Source organism: Rhinolophus hipposideros (genome assembly GCF_964194185.1).
Source record: "Rhinolophus hipposideros genome assembly, chromosome: 1".
Taxonomy (NCBI): Eukaryota; Metazoa; Chordata; class Mammalia; order Chiroptera; family Rhinolophidae; genus Rhinolophus; species Rhinolophus hipposideros.
The window spans coordinates 40,826,931-40,847,662 of NC_138047.1; the positions used below are offsets into that span (position 1 = coordinate 40,826,931).

Genomic DNA, 20,732 nt, shown 5'->3' on the forward strand with positions numbered 1-20,732 from the left:
TTGTAAGTTCAACAAAACCAATTATTGATGCCAGGGTATTATTTTGCATGCGGTATCATTATTGATTTCTGCAGTTACACTTTTAATTCATAAGGATAAAAGACTTTAAAACATTTATATAGAGAATTAGTACTACCCACGTATAATGTGCATCCTTATTTTGCCCTACAAATTTAGGCTAAAAAAAATGTGCATTATACATGGCAAAATATGGTTAAGTATCCAGTACAAGACTGTCTAGCAATTAATTGACAATCCATTTGTTTTTATATAATACATAATAATTTCATGTGTTTTGTTATCCCTGAGACTAAATTTATTTTAGGTCAAATTATGCTTAAGACAAAAACAGAACCAAATACAATGCAAAAGGTATTGCAAAAAGAAATACCACCTTCTAGATTCCATGTTTTAGGAAGATAATGTGTGAGAGAGAAATTCCTTCATCAAAAAGGGGAAAAAATAATCAATTCTTACTGACAGGATATCCAAAATAACTTCTCCTAAGACTATTATAAACTAATGGGGTAAGGCGGAAGGTAAGGAGGTAGAGCCTTCTGCAACAGACCACCACTTGTCAGTGCAGTGTGTGTGTGTGTATGTATATACACATATATACACATACACACACACACACACACACACACACACACATATAAAACTAACTATAAAACTATATTGAGCTATAACAACCCATCTTGGCTTCCAGTTTTGACATTCATGGGTTCAATGCCACATAAAAACATTAGCTCTTCATCTTTCACCCCTATCTACCAGTTCAGAGTGACAAGATTTTACCTTTCAGACCTAAGGGAGTTTCCTAGTTCTTCCAATCAGAGTCAGTTCCTCTAAAGGGTGAGGTCTTTGCTAACTTAAAATTTTAAATTGGATAGAATTATGGGTGAGAACCAGCCATCCAAGAACATTAATGATTCTATGCCTACATAAAGAAAATCTTATCATATAACCATACAAGCACACTTTTATTACCTGTATCTCTTATCTCATCTCATAATTCTTTCACATGGAAGCATCTTTAGAAAAATATATGTTAACTAGGAATCAAGCTGTATTCATTAAAAAAAAAAAATCAGCTCCTTTCTTTAGGCAAATATATAATGAAGAGATAAGTGGGATGACCTTTCTCAGTTATTTTAGCTAAAAAAATAATAGTTAAGAAAAAAAATTCAAGGTCAGTTCGTGTATTTCCCCCAGACCAAGCAACTCTATAGATCCTTAGTTTCTACACCCCTCTCTTCATGACAGAATATCCAAAATAACTACTCCAAGGAAAGTTATAAACTAATGTTGCGCTGGACTACCATATAGATTTTACTTTTTCCTTGGATAATATACATATAATATTCTTGATAAATGTATTTCAAAACAAGATCTCTATTACAATCAACCCACAGTCAAGATTAGAGTCATTCAAGTTAAAAATATCCTTCTTGATTCATCCCAGATTCTAAGTTACTCTTAGTAAACAAGGAATACAAGATGTGAAGCTCAAACTCAAGTATTTGGTCCCCTGAAAAGAGGGAAAAGACTACTTCTAATTTAAGCTTAGTGAGGGAAAGCTAATCACTTGGAATGCGTTTATATATGTTTCACCCATATTGATGATAAGTGTTCTTGCCTAGTTCCTTAAACGTCCTTAATACCTTAGAAGTTATTGCTGTGGTATTGCCTTATGATCACTTTCAGTGATCACGTGAAGTCTAGGTTTATATTTCTTAATCGAACAGAATTGTTTACATCACGTTCCAGTGAGGTCAGGTAATAAGAAATTGAAAGAGCGTGAAAGCAAAATTATTTTTAACTCAAAGGGATCCACCAATTTTTCATAATCCACGTGTGTTTTGCCACGCAGGAACTACACCCCACTCGATCTTTTAAAGAAGGCAGTTACTTTTGGCATCTTCTTACTACTAACGTTAGCATTCAGTATCTAAAACATTCCCCCACGAAACCTTTGGCAGATGCCCCAATCCCTGTGGCTGGTTTCTGTTCATTTACATGAGATCTACAACAGGTAGTTCCTTCTGCACACAAACAAGTCCTGTTTCTCCGGGTTTGAACTCGAGGATCCCTAAGGTCCCATAGCTACGACTACCTCCAAATCATCAACAGCTCGATAGCTGTGCCCTTGCAAACAAAAGCTCGCAGGGGTTGGAAGCGGCGCGCGAACACCTCAAGGTGCAGCCTGCCGGTCCTACCCCAGCAGCCACCCGACACAAGCCTACCCCAAGGGCAGCTCCAGGCTCTGAGACCTTAAAGCAGCCAGCAGTTGGGGTGCACACGCCGGAGGGAGGGGAGAGACCCTAAAGAGCATTAAGGGTTGGGGGGGTGCGGGGTAGGCTCGAGTTCAGCGAGGCAAGGTAGCCCCCGCGCACGTCGTGGCAACCTGGATGATGCCACAGGCAGCTCCCAGTTCAGGTAAGGGACGTCCGGCCTCCCGACCTTCAGGAGCCCGCGACATGGCCAACTTGAGTCACAGGAAGCTCGGGCAAATGGAGAAGCACGCGCGCCGCCACCCCCACCCCTCACCGGGTCGCTCACCGGTGCTGCAGCCCCACGAGTCCCAGCGTGATCACATGAGGCACATCTAGCTGCGTGGGCCACTCTCCTGAGCTGATGCACCCGAACACGCCACACTCCTCTCGGATCCCCAACTCCTCTAGCTCCATGTCGCCGCAGAAAGCACGTGGAAGGACCTGCCGCCGCGGCAGGGCTGTACGCACCAACCAGCTCCCCTCACGGCGCGTACGCCTCCGAAGCTCGCGACAGCCGCTTCCTTCCGAGCGGCACGACCCCGACTACTGCGGCGGCGCGCGCTTTCCCCAAGTAGGCGTGATTAGCTAGGCCCCTCCCCCGCCGCCGCACCACCCTGTCCGGCCTCCTCCAATGAGCGGCGGCAGGAGGAGAGGCTCCACCGCGGGGAGGCGGGGCCACAGGCTGGCGGGGAGTACAGCTAGTCCGCCGCTGGAGCCCGACGGGCGGCCAATTTCTCTGCTCCAGTAGATGTCCGTTATTTTCTACCACCCAAGACGGGGGTGATGAGGCCAGCGGGGTTAACGTCATTTCTCTCCCAGAGGATGGAAACTTTGTATGGTCCTACCCACATGCTTTCCCCCAAGGGCCCCTACTTGGTACACTCCAACCTATGAACCGCTATTCCTGCGGGGAAGGGCGCCCGGCCCGCGGGCTTCTGTGGGCTGGGGCGGGGCCGCCAGCGCGCGCCACTTTTCGCCGTTCCTGGAACCGCGCCGGCGCGGGGCGGGGAGGGTGACGATCAGCGTTGCTGCGCCTGCGCCGCGGGAATCCGCGGAGAAAGCGCTCACACTCGCGGGGTTGAAATTCCTGTGGGTCGGCAGGGGCCCCGGTGGTGCGTGGGTGCTGTTGGTGCTCGAGCAGAGCGCGAGTGGGCGCTGTGGGTCCCGCGACCCCGCCTGGGGCGTGTCTGTGGCGCGCGCCGCGCCTCCCCGCCCCGCGAGCCTCCGACCACCCCTCTTTTCCAGAACCCTGCCTCTCTTCCTGGCGCGGCCGCTGCCCCCAGCCCACCAGGGAAAATGGCGACAGCTGACGGTGAGTCATGGGCGTCCCTAGGAGGCAGCCGGGGACGTCATGCCCCCGCTCGCGGGCCTTGAGCTCGCGGGCCCGGCGAGGACACGTGCGCGCCCCGTGGCCCGATGACAGCCCCCCCGGGGCTGCGCGGGGCCTCCCTGCAGCCGCCCCTCCGGGCCGCTAGGCGGGCGGACGTGGGGCCCAGGGGCCGCGGAAAGACGCCTGGGACATGGCGCACCCGGGCCTCCCCGGACTTGCTCAAACACCCAGAACTGCTTCTGGGTGGGGAAAGGGAATAAAGTAGAGGAAAAGGATGATTCAAACGAGAAATGGCGAGGGATTAGCGAGGTGCGGGAATATCAGGTGTTGCCTCTTTCACCCAAAGTCTTGCTTTTCCCGTGAGGTTAATAACCTGTTGTTCCCAAAGTTAATAATTGAACTTTCATAACAATTTGCTCTTTTCTGTCCAGATGTGTGTTTTTAAAGCAGTCGTTTGGTGCCATGATGGCTTTTGAGAGCTTCACAACGACCAGGAAGAAAGTTTCCTTGCCTCATTTTGCATTTATCATATTTACGAATCATTTTGTCCACGAGTGATTATATCCTCAGTAGAGATTGTGCCCTTTATGCTGGTAAAACGTTGGGTTGTTTCCCCCACAAATTCAATTTCTAAATTATGGTGAACCAAAATTCTTGTATTGGCCTATCAGTACATTCTCTTCCACAAAGAAAAAAATTGAATTTACATTAAAAATTTTAGACTGCACAGAAAGATCCAGAGGATAATTGAGTAACAGCTCCATAAAATCAAGGCATTAGATCAGAATTTTTCCTGCCATATCTTTAAACTAGTAGAATCTCTAAAATGTTTTTCGCTTCATCTTGCATGATCTTGGCAAGTTAATCTTGCTAAAATGTTCACTTTTATGGTTTCTAAATGGCACTTTCTTGCTTTTTGATACTTAGTTTATTAATCTCTATAGTAATTATTTACATGGTAATAATTCCTCACAAAATTGTGTGAATCAAATATGATAAATGCATGTGAAAATATTTTGTAGAGTATAAGCTTCTATGCAGATGAGTTAATTTTTATTAAAATTATTACTTATTCACTCTGTATGTTCACTGATTCATTATTCTAGGTGTTTAGTCTTCAATATTCAGGAAATTTCTTCCTGAAATCTGATGTTTCCATTTTATTTTCACAGTACTGAACGTGGGTAAAAAGCTCTATGAAGGTAAAACAAAAGAAGTCTATGAATTGTTAGATAGTCCAGGAAAAGTCCTCCTGCAGTCCAAGGACCAGATTACAGCAGGAAATGCAGCCAGAAAGAATCACCTGGAAGGAAAAGCTGCAATCTCCAATAAAACTACCAGTTGTATTTTTCAGTTGCTACAGGAAGCAGGTAAGTGTTTCTCCCAGTAGCCTCCCCTTCATGTTCTCTCTCACACAATCATATTAGTCCTTTTCATGGGGAAATGACACATTTGAATTAACAACATGTTGATTACCAGCTATAGTTTTTAATTATTACAGTGAGTAGGTAAGTGGCTTCCCCCACAGTCTCTTCCCTTTCACACGCACACATACACACACACTTGGATCTCTTTCATGGGGAGATGACATTTGGATTAACAACATTTTGTTTGGAGATGTCTCACAAGTTTATTGAACTCTTAAATTTCACTATAATGCTTTGCTTGATTTGGAATTGGTAAGTAGTATCATGTAGTTAGTTCCAAGGCATCTTAACAGTTTGCTCTAGTTTTTGTCTGGCATGTATATCTTCCTTGCAACTTCTCTCTCCTAGGACATCTTCCTAGAAGAGACCTAACTGAAGGAGCTCAAGGAACTTCCCTATGAAGGAGGCACTTACTGGTGTTGGGCAGCTCCAATGAATTAAAATTTAGTCCTTGTTATTCTATACAATTATTCTTTGCTCCACCCCTTGGAGATAATACAGAATTTCAAATTTCTCTTATGCTTGAAATCTCTGCAAAGTATTTGAAGACTAACCACACCTTCTCCTGCCATTCCCCAAGTGAGGAATCTGGCAAAGATCTTCAGGGTTACCTCCTACTCTGAAACTGAACGAAGATTATTTCCAATAGAGAAATCTGTTAGATGAAACTAAGATCAGAACATTGTGTGGAGAGCACTTGGAGCGAATGGAGGGGAATTAGGATAAAGGGTTTTCTGCAGGGATTCATTCAGCAGCTGATTGGTCTGTAGTGTATGAAGTCTCTAGTAAAAGATTTGAGCTTTCTCCCTCCACTGCCTCATTGCCTTGGATCACTCAACCTTTGAAGCCTCCTGTTCCTTACCTATAAAAGCTTTGTTCTTTATCATCTTAGTTCTAATTTTATAATTTAACAACATTGTCTCCTTTTACTTCCACTATTCCCAGCTGCCCTTTCATTGCTTAGAGCTTCCAGTAAGCATTACTCTTTCTTAAGTCCAAAGGGGGGTTTTAATACTTTTGTTTCCAGTCAAGACAGATGTAATACCTTCCACAAAATGACAAGGTAATTAAATCCATTTTGTCAAGTTAAATCCATTTTGTCTGTACAGAATGGGTTCTTGAGTAGTTTTGCCTCTTCCAAAGTACCGTTTCACATTTTTAAGTTAAAGACCCTCCCACAATTCCTAAGTAATATGATTCAAGATATTTATTTTAAGCATTCCTTGATTGGTAGTTTCCCAATGACTGCGTAGATTTCTAGAGAGAACATCAAACTAATTTTAGGTTCCTTTTGCAATATAGATAAGTGACCCATTTTTAACCTCCCAAGTTATTTCCTTCTCCCCATACACATTAAAATTTTTTAGTTACTTAACACTATAAATTGTTAATAAAAAGATTAATTTCTATGTACCCACAGTAATTGTGCATAGTAGCTGTGGGATTATATGTATACCTTAAAGTAATGGACAATAAGTACAGGCCCAAGGTTTTATTTGCTTACTCAATAAGGCACTATTCAGTGCACTTACTGGGGATTAAAGACAAGTGAATTAGGGGGATCCAAGTTGTCTCTGTCCAGGACTATACTAGTTTGGACTTGGAGAGTCCTGTGTCTGAGATAACTAGGAAAGTTGGCGACCCTAAATGAAGTACTCTGACAACTCTTTACGGTGTTTGGCACATTTAACACAGCTAAAACATACTTGGCTTATAGGACATGTTGAAAGGTGTTTTTTCAGGCTTTATATGTTGTGAAATTAAGGAAAACTTAGGTTTTTAAAAATTCTTACACAGACCAGTTTTAGGGGACAGATTATGAGTTCTATTAAGCCTTATCTAATTTTTACTTGCTAATAGTTGAATAAATGCTGTCTGTAGTTGACCACCAGTGTTCTATTTAAAATTGCTTTCTCTACAACTAAGGTTATGTTCCAAATTTCTAGAAATTGGATTGGTAAGAGCACCAGAATGAAAATCAGTAAATGAAGATTGTAGTTTTCTCATTGTCACTCATAAGCAAACTAAAATGCTGTACAAATAACAGGTATAGATAATACTGTTTTTTCATGGAAATAATGTTACATGCTGTACCTGAGTTACAAAATTTGTGGATTTAGTCTCAATACTTAAAAATCAAAATTCAACCTTTTCAGTCTAAGCTCCACCACAGAAACTCACTGTAATTACATTTTGGTGTGAGTGTAGTGACATGATTGACATGATTAACAGTCCTGCAGTTGCCAAACCATAGATGGAGAGCTGGGCAGCTTTAATACGTGGAGGGCCTCAGGGGTACGTGGACTGATTAGCTGTCATATGTGGCCATTTTACTTCATATTAAGTGACATTTACATTTTCTTAGCAATCTTGATAGTTTTGAATTTTGTAGACAACAGTTCTTTTTCTCATCATCTATAGTCAAATTTCCTTTAATGGTTAGCATGTATATTAGAAGCAAGCATATCATTTAAATTAATCGCTCTTTTAGAAGCAATTTATTGTTTCTGTGTGAGATCTTTGCCATAAGTTGATTCTGTGCTTTGGGTTCCCTTTGGGGGCAGCGGGGATTCCCTCTGGGTAAAACTAACTATTGTTTATACTTAAACAATAGATTTGAATACTAATCTGTCAAGTCTGTTAGACAAATGAGTATGTATGACTAATGATTAACAGGCCTTAAAAAGAAGAGCTCTTGAAGCCAGGTATGTAGTTAACCACTTCAAGTTAAGGATTGATGTCAATCACCTGCCTGCCCATGAGCCCGGTCATTCTTTAAAAGAAAAATGACCATTTTACTTATATTTTCTCCCAGAGTCCCTGTTCATTCAGCATACCACAATTCATTTTCCTTGTTTCCATTGAATTTTAACTAGTCAAACCCAGAAGGAATGCAGAGAACACAGTGCAGGTTTTAGAAGAGAACAGTGCGTTTCAAGTGCAGGCACCATTACCAACTGGCAGCATGACCTAGTTTGTCAAATTACTTGATTTCCTTGAGCCTCTGCTTCTTTCACTGTAAAATGAAATACCTGCCTTGAAAATTTTATATTTGGTTAAATGAGATAACACATAAACACTTAGCACAGTGCAGGGTTTCCACAAATGTAGCTTCCCTTCGTTGTGGATACATACATAAAATCAAAGATCCCCAATACTTTTCCCTTCCTTTTTCCACCTGCCCCCCCCCACTCCGGTTCAAGCTGTTGTTTCTCAGTCTAGTTGTGTAGGACACAACTCCCTGGCCCATGCTGGTGTTACGAGCCTTGTGCTCCTCCTGGCTGCGGCAGTCAGGCACCGGTCGTCGGTCGGCTGCTCACGGCAGCTCTTGCTGGCTGCCGGCTACTCACACTAGCCACCGGCAGCCCATGGCAGCTCACCCCGACCTCAGGCTGCTCACAGCAGCCCAGCTCCAGGGAGAGAGCCTTTCACAATCTTAGCTGTAGAGGACGCAGCTCACTGGCCCACGTGGGAATTGAACTAGCGACCTCGGCGTTAGGAACACGGTGCTCCAACCACCTGAGCCACCAGGCCAGCCCCCCAATACTTCATTGATAAGAAAAATTTCATCCTAGATTAGAGGATTAGATTGGGATTGGAGGTACTAACATAGCAGCCTCAAGACGAGCATTATTATGTTAAACCCATGCAGGTTTCTAAGAGATGTTTTAGTTCACATTAATGTCTAGTATTTGTACTATGATGTACTAACACTTCTAGGAGAGGCAGTGTATCAAAGTGATTAAGTGGGCAGCTCATCAAGTTCAGACAGTGTTTCGGAAACCCTGCTTTACCTAGTACTAGCTGACATGGCAACTACTATGCCTCAGTGTTCTTGTATGTTTTGTTGGGTGATCATACTATCTACCTTATCAGGTGTTAAGAGGATTAAACAAAAATAAAATGAATTTACAATGCCTGACATAAGATAGGTCTTGATACTTTTTAAAATTAAATTGTGATGAAATATACATACATACGATTTAACATTTTAACCATTTTTTAAGTGTACGATTCAATGGCAGTAAGTATGTTCACCGTGTTGTGCAGCTATCACCTCTGTCCATTTCCAGAACTTTTTCATTGTCCCAGACAGAAACCCTGACCGATTAAATAATAACTCTCCATTTCCCCTTCTTCCCAGTTCCTGGTATCCTCTGTTCTACTATCTATTTTAGGTGCCCCATATAAATGGAATGAATTATACAATATTTGTCCTTTATTTCACTTAGCATAATTTTTTCAAGTTTATTTTGTTAGAGCGTGTATCAAAATTTCATTCCTTTTTTATGACTGAATACCACTGTATATATATACTGCATCTTATCTATCCATTCCTCTGTTGATGGACACTTGGGTTGTTTCCCCTTTCAGCTATTGTGAATTACGCTGTTGTGAACATTGGTGTACAAATACCTGTTTGAGTCCCTGCTTTCAATTTTTAATATTGCCTCTCCTCGAAGTGTTACTACATCACCGTACAAAGTAATACTGTAGCATTAACATGGATTAAAATGTGGAAAACTGCATGGGTTTAACATAATAATGCTCATCTTCAGGCTGCAATGTTAGTACCTAGAATATCTGTAAGTGGAATTGCTGGATCATATGATTCATGCACCACATAAAGTAGCTCTCATCCTACACATCACAAGTGAGCTCTTTATCTTAATTTTCTAATAACAGTTTGCATAAGAGAGAAGGAAGAGGAAGGACAAATATTTTCTTTGCTCTTCATGTTGGCCACTGTGTTCCTGCTGCTACATACTGGACGCTGCTTCAAGGATTATTTACTTCAAATATTAAGAGAAAAACGCTATCCAAAACTTAGGGTTATATCTAATTGTGATAAGTAAATTGATATTTTTCAAGGCCCGCATGATACTGGACTATATGTGAATCCTGCAACTAAATCTGATCATTTAGTGCCACCTAGTGTGTGTTATGTGCCTTGTGAAAAGTTAAGTACCCACTGGCAGAGGAGGTGCTCAGAAAGTATTTTTTGAATTAATGAGTGGTAAAGACACTGGGACCCATATCTTCTGATTCAGTATATACTTTGCCATGTGACATTGGTGAAATATTCCTGAATATTTTGATAAGCAATAGAAAGCATGTTAATAATTTTGTTTTTCTACTTCCACCTTTTTGAAAAAACTGTATTTTTGATAGTGCCATTTAGGGGTAATGCATTTAGCTAGATAATTTTTTTTGTATTTTGTAAAGGGTAGGGTTTTATTACGCCTTTATTACCTTTTAAAATATAATTGTAATGCTTCATTCTTTTTTTTTACTTTTTACCAATATATAGGTATAAAAACTGCTTTCACCAGAAAATGTGGGGAGAGAGCATTCATTGCACCTAAGTGTGAAATGATTCCAATTGAATGGGTTTGTAGAAGAATAGCAACTGGTTCTTTTCTCAAAAGAAATCCTGGTGTCAAGGAAGGATATAAGTTTTACCCACCTAAAGTGGAGCTGTTTTTCAAGGTAATTATTTTATGCATCAGTGTCTTACTATAACATAGCTGCAAATGTATAATTACCAAGTCAAAAAAATTGGACATTATTAAAGCTTTTGATACTGCAATTGTGATTCCAAAAACATGTCAATAATGTTCACTTTCATTAGCAATGATAATTTAACTTTTTAAAAGAAAACATCTGTGAAAATCTATTTATCTTACTTTTGACCAAGATAACTAACAAAATGAACAAATTAAAATTAGCAGTTACTAGGAAGTAACAATTCAAAAAAATTTTCAATTTACTGTTGAAGAGTTTGAAATAAAGGCTATTATGAGGGATATTTTTATAGTCTAATGCAGCATAGTAGTCTAATGTCTCATAAGCAAAAACATACAATAAAGATGTAGAAATCAGTGGTTATGAATTTGTATTGGTTTTCTTTATTGAAACTGCCTTTCTCTTTACATCTTTGGTTATGCTGTTCAGCATAGTTCTACTTCAGAAGCAGTGTCAGTGTTATATTTTTAATTACTGAACTGCACAGTTTAAATTTGTATTGTTTTTAATTACACAAATCAAGAATCCATAAAAGTTTCATGTAAGTTTGAGACACTACTTAGAATAAAATAAAAGTATTTTATTTTTTCATTAATCTCTACTTGGTATGAAGTCTCTTGAATCATCAAATGATGTCCCTAAAGACCTGTAATCTTGTATAAATTCTTATCAAAAATAAGGTCAGGAGATTATGAAAACTGCATCCTGGAAGATTAGCTGGACTAAAAAGTGTTGGCCCTTTTTCCATGTCTGTTGACTGATAAAATAAAAATAAAAATCACAAACTTGTGCTTAAATTAGTTTATATAGAACAAATTCAAATACTTTATGGTAAGTTACCCAAATATTTTGAATTGTAAAGTAGCTATTGAATGTAGACAAATTAAAAATAATTGCTGGAATTAAAAGGTATTTTAAATAAAAAAATCTTTATAGAGAAAATGAATACTTCTGAGTAATTCATGTTCAAGGAAAAAAGAACTTCAGTTTATCTGAAAACTTCAAAAAGCTTATATTTAAATTAATTGTACTCCTATACTTTATTCTCAGGATGATGCCAATAATGATCCACAATGGTCAGAGGAACAGCTCATTGCTGCAAAATTTTGCTTTGCTGGACTTGTTATAGGCCAAACTGAAGTGGATATCATGAGTCATGCTACACAGGCTATTTTTGAAATACTGGAGAAATCCTGGTTGCCCCAGAACTGTACACTGGTTGATATGAAGGTATAAATTAAAATGGAGATTTGATAGTGAAGATTATAACTGAGAAATGTCTTTAGTAGTATAGTTTTGAAAAACCTATTTGGTGATCTGCTGTTTCTAGATTGAGTTCGGTGTTGATGTCACCTCCAAAGAAATTGTTCTTGCTGATGTTATTGATAATGATTCCTGGAGACTCTGGCCATCAGGAGATCGAAGTCAACAGAAAGACAAACAGGTAGGTAATGCATTAGATTTTTTAAATCCTTTGCAAGATCAGGCAGAGGTAGAGAAGAAACGGAAGATGGGAGGAAAAGAGAAGGCAGTTTTTTTGTTCTTCATGATATAAACCTGAGTTGTTGAATGCTATTTATTTTTAAAGATAAATGTTTCCTATATCCTGAAAAAAAAGATAAGAATATTTTACATTTACAAAGCAGATTTCTCATTATTTTAATAGACTCACACAGAGCAAGTATTATCCTTTTTTGGCTGATTGAAAACTAAGGCTCTAAGAGGATAGATATCCTCATAAGTACAAGAGAAACTGGCAGATCTGGAACTCTGTCCCAAGTCATCCGGGTATTATCAGGTTCTATTTCTGCTCTTCCCTATGAAAAACAAAATTAGGGCAAGACCCTCCATATACTTATATGTATATAAGAATTGTCAGCATAGTTAATTGTAGTTGCTAGTGTAGACAGCGCTTATCCTTAAATGAAAATATAAGCATACTTCAATTCACTGTCTGAATTTTCCTTAGTCTAATTGAGGAAATGAACTTGTAAGCTCAGATACATTTTCAGATATATCCCTTGCTAGGCAAACTCTTCATAATCTGTACCCAAACCTCAGAAACCGAATAATTTCAGATAGCAAGAGTATTACTAACAGAATACTTGCATTCTAAACTTTCTATCTTATTTTCTAGTCATATCGTGACCTCAAGGAAGTAACTCCTGAAGGGCTCCAGATGGTAAAGAAAAATTTTGAGTGGGTTGCAGAAAAAGTAGAGGTAAACCTTTTGTAGTAAATCCATACTACATTTTGTTTTTCTCCAAGAAAATCTTGCTTCCAGAAGAAAAAAAGAGGGAGGTGCAGTGCTTTTTTCCAATGACTTGAAAGAAATGAGTACCTTTAAAAAATATGCCAGCTGAACTAGCCTCACTGGCATACTGGAACCCCTGCTGACACTCCTCCCAAATCCTGTTGGGGAAACCTGCAATCTTATCTCCTCCTGGCCCCTGCAGGAGCAGCCTTAAATTTCCTATTCACCTCTCCTCTGCTACTTAGAGTTCCATTAGCCTGGGTTCTGTTAGCAGAGTTGATTGGAACTTCATGTGACATTAAAATGTTACTTTAAGATTTATGGTATTTTGATTACTATAATTCCAGTGGGGTTTGTAGTTATTCAATGGCCCTAACTGCCTTTTAGAATATCATTTCCATTGGAACATGCATTTTGAATTTCATGCAACTAAATATTGACAATTTATAACCTGACCTCTATATTTTGGCTGATTGTGCCTTAAAACCTCCGTCAAACAATGAAATATAGAATGAAATATATTTATAGCTTCCTGAATATTAAGAGGTTAGAGTATCCTTGCTTCTTGTAATAACATAATTTTATCTGATTACAAATCATACTATTTAGGTCTTAATTAGGAAGAACTCTTTATTTTAGAGAGGTTATTTTGAAAAATTCTGTATCATTTAGTTCTGTCTTAAATTTGGTCTATTAAGAAAAAATATTCTGTCCAGACCTAGTCTGCCTCCAAACTATAGCTGTGTAAACTGACTATTCTTTTGGTTCTCATCCCTGTATGTATCCATTTTTGTCTTTATCTTCTTTTGCATATCCATGTTTTTCTTTTCTAGTTGCTTCTGAAGCCAGAAAGTCAGTGCAGGGTTGTAGTATTGATGGGCTCAACTTCTGATCTCGGTCACTGTGAAAAAATCAAGAAGGCTTGTGGAAATTTTGGCATTCCATGTGAACTTCGGGTAACATCTGCTCATAAAGGACCAGATGAAACTCTGAGGATTAAAGCTGAATATGAAGGTAAATATCGAATAACTAGAGCATTTCAAGAAGTTCTGATTTTGCCTAAAAATTTTATGTTTACATTAATAATGCTGAAAAAGAGCTTTGCTACATTTCCAAGGGAAAAATGTGATAATCTAGGCTTTCATGATACTCACCTCCAAAGAGTTTAAGGAACTTACAAAAGAATAGATCAGAGAGAAAGATCTTGAAAATTCAAGCGTGGAAGGAAAATAAAGACTAGAATTAATCTGTACCTAAGAAGAAGCCCCTCGAGCACTGTTTCTAATACATTCCAACAGAAAATAGGCCTCGTTATCAATTATGGGAGGCCTGAGGTTGAAGCGACAGGTCCTCTCAAGTACCTTTATGACCAGCCTTTTCTGGGAAGTGATCAAACATGAAATTGAGGAATAATTTCAGAATTTAGTGTATAAAAGAAATGTCTTGATAGGATAGCATTGATGTAAAATTAATGAAGGCCTGGAGATAACCAAATGTTTCTCAATGAAGAAAAAAATGTTGAGAGTTTCCCTTCCAAAGGTAGCTGCTACAGGAGCGGTAGTTACTAAGTTTTCTTTTTAATGGGGAGGGGAAGGTGTCAGATCCCTTTGATAATCTAATAAAAGCCAGAACTCTTTCTCCAGAAAAATATAAAGGAATGATTTATAAGTTTATCAAAGAATGAAATGTTTAAGAGATGTGTTAGAAAATATATTGAAGGGATTGAAATATTTGGGTACTATATTACTGAATTTGCCTTCAACTCGTTTCACGAAGTACCTGTAAACCTTTCGTCTGTTACCCTGTTGGTTGAAGGACACCAGGACAGACACTGGTTTGGGTGGCATCATTCTTTGTCCTGGTGAGCCTAAGCAGCAATAGTAGAAGGGGCGTTTAAGCCAGTCCTTCACTGATACCCTGGAATCCCCTTTATACCCTAGATCTCAAAGATGGCCAGACCTATTCTTTTTTTGTCGGGGGAGTGGGGGAATATTGGGGAACAGTGTGTCTTTCCAGGATGTCAAGTTTTCAATCTAGTTGTTGGTGGTGCAGCTCACTGGCTCATGTGGGAATCGAACCGGCGACCTTGGTGTTATGAGCATCGTGCTCCAACCACTGAGCAAACCAGTTGCCCACCTGTGGCTCAGCTCCAAGCTCAAGCTGTTGTGTTCAATCTAAGTTGTGGAGGGCACAGCTCACTGGCCCATGTGGGAATTGAACAGGCAACCTTGCTGTTAAGAGCTTGCACTCTAACCAACTGAGCCATCCAGCCGCCCCAAGCCAGACCTATCGCTCCTTCATTAATTGGCATACAATAAGTGACAGAGTGAACCTTACATTTTTAATATGTATGTAATAAGTCTTATTTATGCTTTTTTTGGAGACTAATAAAGGAACTCAAGTAGTTAAGACCCTTTTTTTAACCTATTTTTAAATTTCTTTTGACTATTTAGCATAATTATAAACCTGTGATTTTCCTAGGGGATGGCATTCCTACTGTATTTGTGGCAGTGGCAGGCAGGAGCAATGGTTTAGGACCAGTGATGTCTGGTAACACTGCATACCCAGTTATCAGCTGTCCTCCCCTAACTCCAGACTGGGGAGCTCAAGATGTGTGGTCTTCTCTTCGACTACCCAGTGGTAAGATAAATTGAATTTTTTAAAATTCTTTATTAAAAATTTTTAAATATGCAAAATAGTAAAGAGAATAATGTAATACAATCTTATGTACCCATTACCCATTTTCAGCAACATCTGTTGCATGTGTAGCTCTCTCCTAGATTATTTTAAAGCAGAGCTTAGATATTATAACATTTTATACTTAAACATAAATGTCTAGGTGATAAGGACTCGCTTTTAAATCATAATCATGATACCATATATGACATGTAAAAAAAATTGTAATTTCTTTAAAACATCTAATTTCCAGTTAGTGTTTGAATTTTTCCAATCTTCTCATTTGTTTCTGAATTTTGTTTCTTTCTGGAAATTTTGGGGATCTTTTGTCATTGGTTATTAAATTTCACAAAGATGTGTCTTGGTGAGTCTGTTTTCATCCTGGGCTTTCAATGGGCCTTTTAATCTGGAACTCTGATTCTTTAGTCCTGGAAAGTTTTCTTGAATTACTTAATAATTTCCTTCCCCCTTTATTTTCTCTCTTCTCCTTTTTAGACTTATTATTCAAATTTGGACTTCCTTGATAGCTATTCTATTTTTTTTCTCTTGTTGCTCTACATTGTGGAATATTTCCTCAATTTTACATCCAAAAAAGAGCTTATCTTTTTTTCTTCTCTGATTTACTCAACTTTTGAGTGGGTTCTGTAATGTCCGGTTGCTTCTCATCTTTTCCTGCATCCTGTTTAGGATTAAATTTTTTTGGTCTAACATTCCATTTGCCTTTCAGCTGTGTTTATGTCTGTTTTGTTTATTCTCTTTATTTTTTTATATGATTTCAGAAATACATCTTGTGATTAATCCATCTTTAAACATCTGATTATAGCAACTTCTCAAATTAAAAATCTACAGCTATATATAAAACTATAACCAAATTTATAGCAGAGGAATAGTATAGGTATTACACTATTGGTATTACAATGGTATTATCCGTGGAACTTAGAAAAAGTTATCCATGGGGATGTCATGAACAAAAATTAGGCAGTTTTCATGTAGTACTGTCCAAGGAGAAACAGGGAATCTGGAAGGAGGTATACATTCTGATCACTAGAATTAGGAATAATCTTTTGAGGAACAGTATTACGTGGCTTGTGTAAAATCCTAAAAACTCCATTTCTCTTTCTCTTATGGCACGCTTATTAGATAACCTAAATTTTTGCTAATGGCATGCTTATTAGATAACCTAATTTTTTGCTAATTAAGCTTTCCTGGTATCAGAAAGGGAGTCCTGGGCAGGAGGCACAGGTATTTCAGTTACTAGAGTAGAACACTCTGCCTAGTATACTACTACTAAAAACAGCTGATACTGAGTACTTACTACGTGCCAAGCACTGCTCCAAACACTTTATCTGTGTTAATTGAATCTTCACATAAGAGAAATCTTCACGAGTTATCATTCCCATCTTTAGTGTCATTATCCTGGAGATAATGACACTAAAATTAATATTAAGTAACATGACTCCTGCCAGGTGAGGAGCTGCATAAATTAATACAAGTTAATAAATTAACCTTGTGATTTTTATTTTTATTGGGGATAGTGAGATTCAAAGAGCCTGGTAAATTCCAAGAATATTGGGAAAATGGAGCTTTTGGATCCATAAGCTAGCTAGTTTTTGACTCTAGTGATGGACATTACGTCACTACCATGAAACTGCCTGGGCAAACATGCAGCCCCCAAGGAAGTTACTTTTTTACTGTCTTTCAGATCTTATTACTATTGAATTTATTTATAACTTTATATTTATTAGGATTATTTTTTGGATTTGACTTTTTTTTACTGCTTAAAAAATGTTAAAATAGTTCAAGTGTAAAGATAAAGGAGTAGCTAGGATATTATCAAAACACTTAGCATACCTCGTTGGTCTAAGAACAGGTACTTCTTACCCACTTACCTTGTCTCGTCTTATTTCTATTGCCTTTCACTGGGGATTTAAAGGGATTGTGTATATGAAAAGAACTGTTTTGCCTATGGATTTGGTGAGAAGAGTGATAGATGATGTACATAAAGTACCGTTCATGGCAGATAGATATTTATCCTCTTATAATCATTTGACCACTCCAAAGTAAGGATAGAAACTCCTGCAAATCCTACTGTAGACAAGAACAATACAGTAGCTTCTTATTGTCTGTGGCTAACAGGACTTTACTGAGTATAAAATAGTTGGCTTAAGTGGCATTTTTGTTATGAATTGACAGCTCAATTTTATTTTTTTTATTTTTCAACCAATAGGTCTTGGCTGTTCAACCATACTTTCTCCAGAAGGATCAGCTCAGTTTGCTGCTCAGATATTTGGATTAAACAACCATTTGGTATGGGCCAAACTACGAGCAAGTATATTAAACACATGGATTTCCTTGAAGCAGGCTGACAAGAAAATAAGAGAGGGCAATTTATAAGAAAGAACATCATTGTATTTTTTTTAGGAGAAAAAACTATCTAGGTTAGCTGCAGGAAAAAATATCAAGCAAGATGGAAAACAAAATGTATTAGTGAATAAATACTACTCTAGATTCATGGATTAGTAAATATATGTACATATTTAAGGACATTTTAAAATTAATCTCTTACCCACTATATAGTCATTGTTAGGTAGGTAACATAATCAAATGTTTCTTAAATGCTAATGTCCTATTATAGATCTCTGAAGTTACTACTTGACTTTCTATATATCAGCCTATAAATTTTAGAAAGTTAAAATGGTTGTATCTTAGAGAAAGATGGTGAGAGCAATATAATCCTCTGTCAATTTTTTTTATTTGCAGCCAGTATCTCAAAATGGTGTGTATTTTCTCTAGCTATTAATAGAGATAACATTTTGATTTTGCTTTAAGAAAAATTAAGATTGGTGTTGAGGGTAGGGAACACACAAGAACTAAGGGGGCACTGTGGAACCCCGGAAAGGGGAATTTTCTGAGAACTCGGATATGTGTCAGGGCAATTGGCCATGGAAAAAAGGTAGAGCCACCTTTGCCATTCCAAATGAAAGATTTAGTAAATCTTAACTTGGCGACGGTATCTGTGGATCATAAAATTCTTTTAATTCTGATAACATATTTTAGCCACACTAACCATCATTTTCAGAAATTGGAATCTCCCAGTTGATAACCATCACTAGTTTCTTTCTCATAATAGTATAAGTCTGGGCAATGGACCCAGCAAGATTCATGTCTAAAGGAGCAGTTACTGAGAGGTATCATAGTTCATCAATCTATAAACTATATAGTTGGAAATCACTGTTACAATTATGCAGCCCTGAGAATTTTAGATTACTAAACTTTCATCCAAGTGTCCATGAACCCCATAAACTTACATGTAAAATTTTATGTATATGCTCACTTTTATGGAAAGGGGGCAATTATAGTTTTATCAAAAAGGTCTGTGTCCCCCAAAATGTTAATCTCTGATACAGATAAAATCTTGGTAAGACCCTTGCCACTGGCCTTCACTGTCTGTACTTTTTGACCCTTATACTCACTGTAGCAAATCAGAATCTTGATGTTTTTCTGACCTTTCCCATCTAACTCATCACCAAGTCGAGTCTGTTACCCTGTTTACCCACACTGTACAAAAGCCTCAAGTAGGGGTCAAATTCTACGTTAGCCTGGGTAGGCCTTCATTCTCAGCTCAACCTTTTTAAAGTTAATTGTCCAAGGGCTTACAACATAAGCACTTGTGGTGCTTATGGTAATCTCTTGCAACAGACTCCTTTGAAAATATGAATGTTCTTGACCTTCTCCCTAGAAAATTACACACAAGTCACCAATAGATTCCTTTGGTTCTTGGATTCCCTTGAAGCCTATTTGTGGTCTGTAGATTAAGAATCGCTGATGTAACCCATCAACGGAGCTTGCTTTCCTCATAATTTTTGGATCACTTATTTGTACCTTTAGTTTGAATGTCCTCATTTCTGTCATTAAAATCTATTCCTTAGTTACTAGAGCTTTATCTTCACTGTCTCCATGAAACCTTCCCTAATCACCTATAGCTACAGTGGCTAGTATAAGACGTTCTTACTCTGTTGGATTGTAAGCTCCAAGAGGCAAAATGAAAGTTTACACTTTATTTCCCTCAGACTGCCTTATGATCTGATATGCTATGCCTGGCTGGCTGTCAGACATGGGGGAATTGCAAAAATCATGGCTTAATTTTCTTGTGTTCACAAGAATAATTAAAGATTTGATTTTAACATCTTTAAAACTTTGACTTTGTGGTTATTCAATAATCATTAGCTGCTATGTCAGCTCTTCTGTCCTTGCCTAGCAAAAACTCCACCTGTTCCTGTACAGTACATGACAATTTTCAAACACTGATTTAGGATTGACCATGATCAATGGTCATCAGTTTCACTATGTTTCTTAGTTGAATATATATATCATCAAGTAGTTCCTCAGTGCTAGAGTAAATTCTTGTTTGCAAATATTTTAACTTGTAAAAAGTAACTTACACAAACCTAACCGGTTTGCCATCTTTGAGTATGGACTTGTAGCTAAACATGAAAAGAGGAAGAAAAATTGTGCCCAATAATGCAGTATTTAAATTTTGCGTCATAAGCCATGCTTAGAATGACTGTTTTAATACCTTCTGAAATTTAAACATTGCAGCCAAATAAAAGACAAAGATTCAACGCTTGTGTGAGGCTTTATTCATCCATTTGTGAAATGTTTTGCCTGGTTTTATTCTGGGTTCCAGGAAAGCACCAATGAATAGAGACAAGGCCCCCACCCTCACAAAACTGACATTTTATTGGGGATGACAAGCCATAAAAGATAGATTCAGGGAAGTATACGTGCATATGAAGAATAACTAAGGTGAGAGGATAGTGATAGGGATTAAAAGGAAGGTTTTTGAGGAGAGGAGCAGAGCAATGATGTATAAAAAAAGCAAGCCATATAAATAATGTGGGGAAATAGCTTTCCAGAGTAAGGGAACAGGAAGTAAAAGCTTTGCATTTTGAGGTTCTGCAAACATGCTAGTATTGCTGGAGCTTTATGAGCAAGGGTAAGAGTAGATCATCTTCATATAAGCCTATAGGCCACACTGAAGTGTGAGAGGAAAAAACATTGGAAAGTTGGAGCGAGGGTGTGACATGACGTACTTACATCATGTTTTAAAGTTCTCTGGCTATTGTGGACAAAAGCAAGGAGATTAAGAGGCTGTTGTAGTCCAGGTGAGGGATGATGTGACTTTCAACAAGTTATTTAAATATTTCGTGACTCAATTTCCTCATCCATAAAATGGGACTAAC

General features: G+C 38.3%; 2 protein-coding genes across 5 annotated transcripts in view; one reads left to right on the forward strand and one right to left on the reverse strand.

Moving 5' to 3' along the window:
- Nucleotides 1-2,826, reverse strand: part of PPAT (phosphoribosyl pyrophosphate amidotransferase) — a 34,600-nt gene extending 31,774 nt beyond the window's left edge. The window contains exon 1 of the mRNA XM_081061106.1: nt 2,563-2,826. Coding sequence (XP_080917232.1) covers nt 2,563-2,690 — 128 coding nt within the window. The 5' untranslated portion in view covers nt 2,691-2,826. The remainder of the gene's footprint in view (nt 1-2,562) is intronic.
- PAICS (phosphoribosylaminoimidazole carboxylase and phosphoribosylaminoimidazolesuccinocarboxamide synthase) overlaps nt 1-20,116 on the forward strand; it is a 38,579-nt gene extending 18,463 nt beyond the window's left edge. For 3 of the 4 annotated variants that reach the window (XM_081061056.1, XM_081061057.1, XM_081061058.1), the window contains 9 exons: nt 3,522-3,588; nt 4,779-4,976; nt 10,345-10,523; nt 11,610-11,789; nt 11,890-12,003; nt 12,697-12,780; nt 13,647-13,827; nt 15,295-15,453; nt 17,717-20,116. In XM_081061056.1, coding sequence (XP_080917182.1) covers nt 3,522-3,588; nt 4,779-4,976; nt 10,345-10,523; nt 11,610-11,789; nt 11,890-12,003; nt 12,697-12,780; nt 13,647-13,827; nt 15,295-15,453; nt 17,717-17,883 — 1,329 coding nt within the window. In that variant the 3' untranslated portion in view covers nt 17,884-20,116. Of the gene's footprint in view, nt 1-2,958; nt 3,110-3,521; nt 3,589-4,778; nt 4,977-10,344; nt 10,524-11,609; nt 11,790-11,889; nt 12,004-12,696; nt 12,781-13,646; nt 13,828-15,294; nt 15,454-17,716 lie in introns of those variants that run through there. The other variant, XM_081061059.1, reaches the window with a different exon arrangement.
- Nucleotides 20,117-20,732: the final 616 nt, after the last annotated feature.